The 311-nt window shown below is 66.6% G+C and overlaps 1 protein-coding gene across 1 annotated transcript in view; it reads left to right on the top strand.

Annotated features, from left to right (window-relative positions):
- Positions 1-2: 2 nt before the first annotated feature.
- Positions 3-311, top strand: part of NOL4L (nucleolar protein 4 like) — a gene marked incomplete at its 5' end in the record, with an annotated part of 63,286 nt that continues 62,977 nt past the window's right edge. The window contains 1 exon segment of the mRNA XM_035895832.1: positions 3-257. Coding sequence (XP_035751725.1) covers positions 3-257 — 255 coding nt within the window.

Raw genomic sequence — 311 nt, 5'->3', positions numbered from 1 at the left:
TGGGGCGGCAGTTCCGGGACTGGTGCCTGCGCACCTACGGGGACTCGGCCAAAACCAAGACGGTGACCCGGAGCAAGTACCAGCGCATCGCCGAGGTGCTGCAGGGGGGATCCGGCTCCGGCGGCGGCTCCGGCGGGGGGGAGAAAGGCAAGTTCCAGTTCTGGGTCCGGTCCAAGGGCTTCCGCCTGGGAAACGGCACCAGGGAGGCGACGAAGATGGGTCAAGTGGTGGTATATGTGCCGGTGAAAACGGGAACGGTTAGTGCGCTCCGTGCCCCGGGGGCTCTGTGTCTGTCTGTCTGCCTGCCTGTC

The sequence above is a fragment of the Egretta garzetta genome, unplaced genomic scaffold (genome assembly GCF_000687185.1).
Source record: "Egretta garzetta isolate BGI_Z169 unplaced genomic scaffold, ASM68718v1 scaffold316, whole genome shotgun sequence".
Classification (NCBI taxonomy): Eukaryota; Metazoa; Chordata; class Aves; order Pelecaniformes; family Ardeidae; genus Egretta; species Egretta garzetta.
Note: the sequence above shows the minus strand (reverse complement) of the source record. Positions and strands in the feature narration are given on the sequence as shown.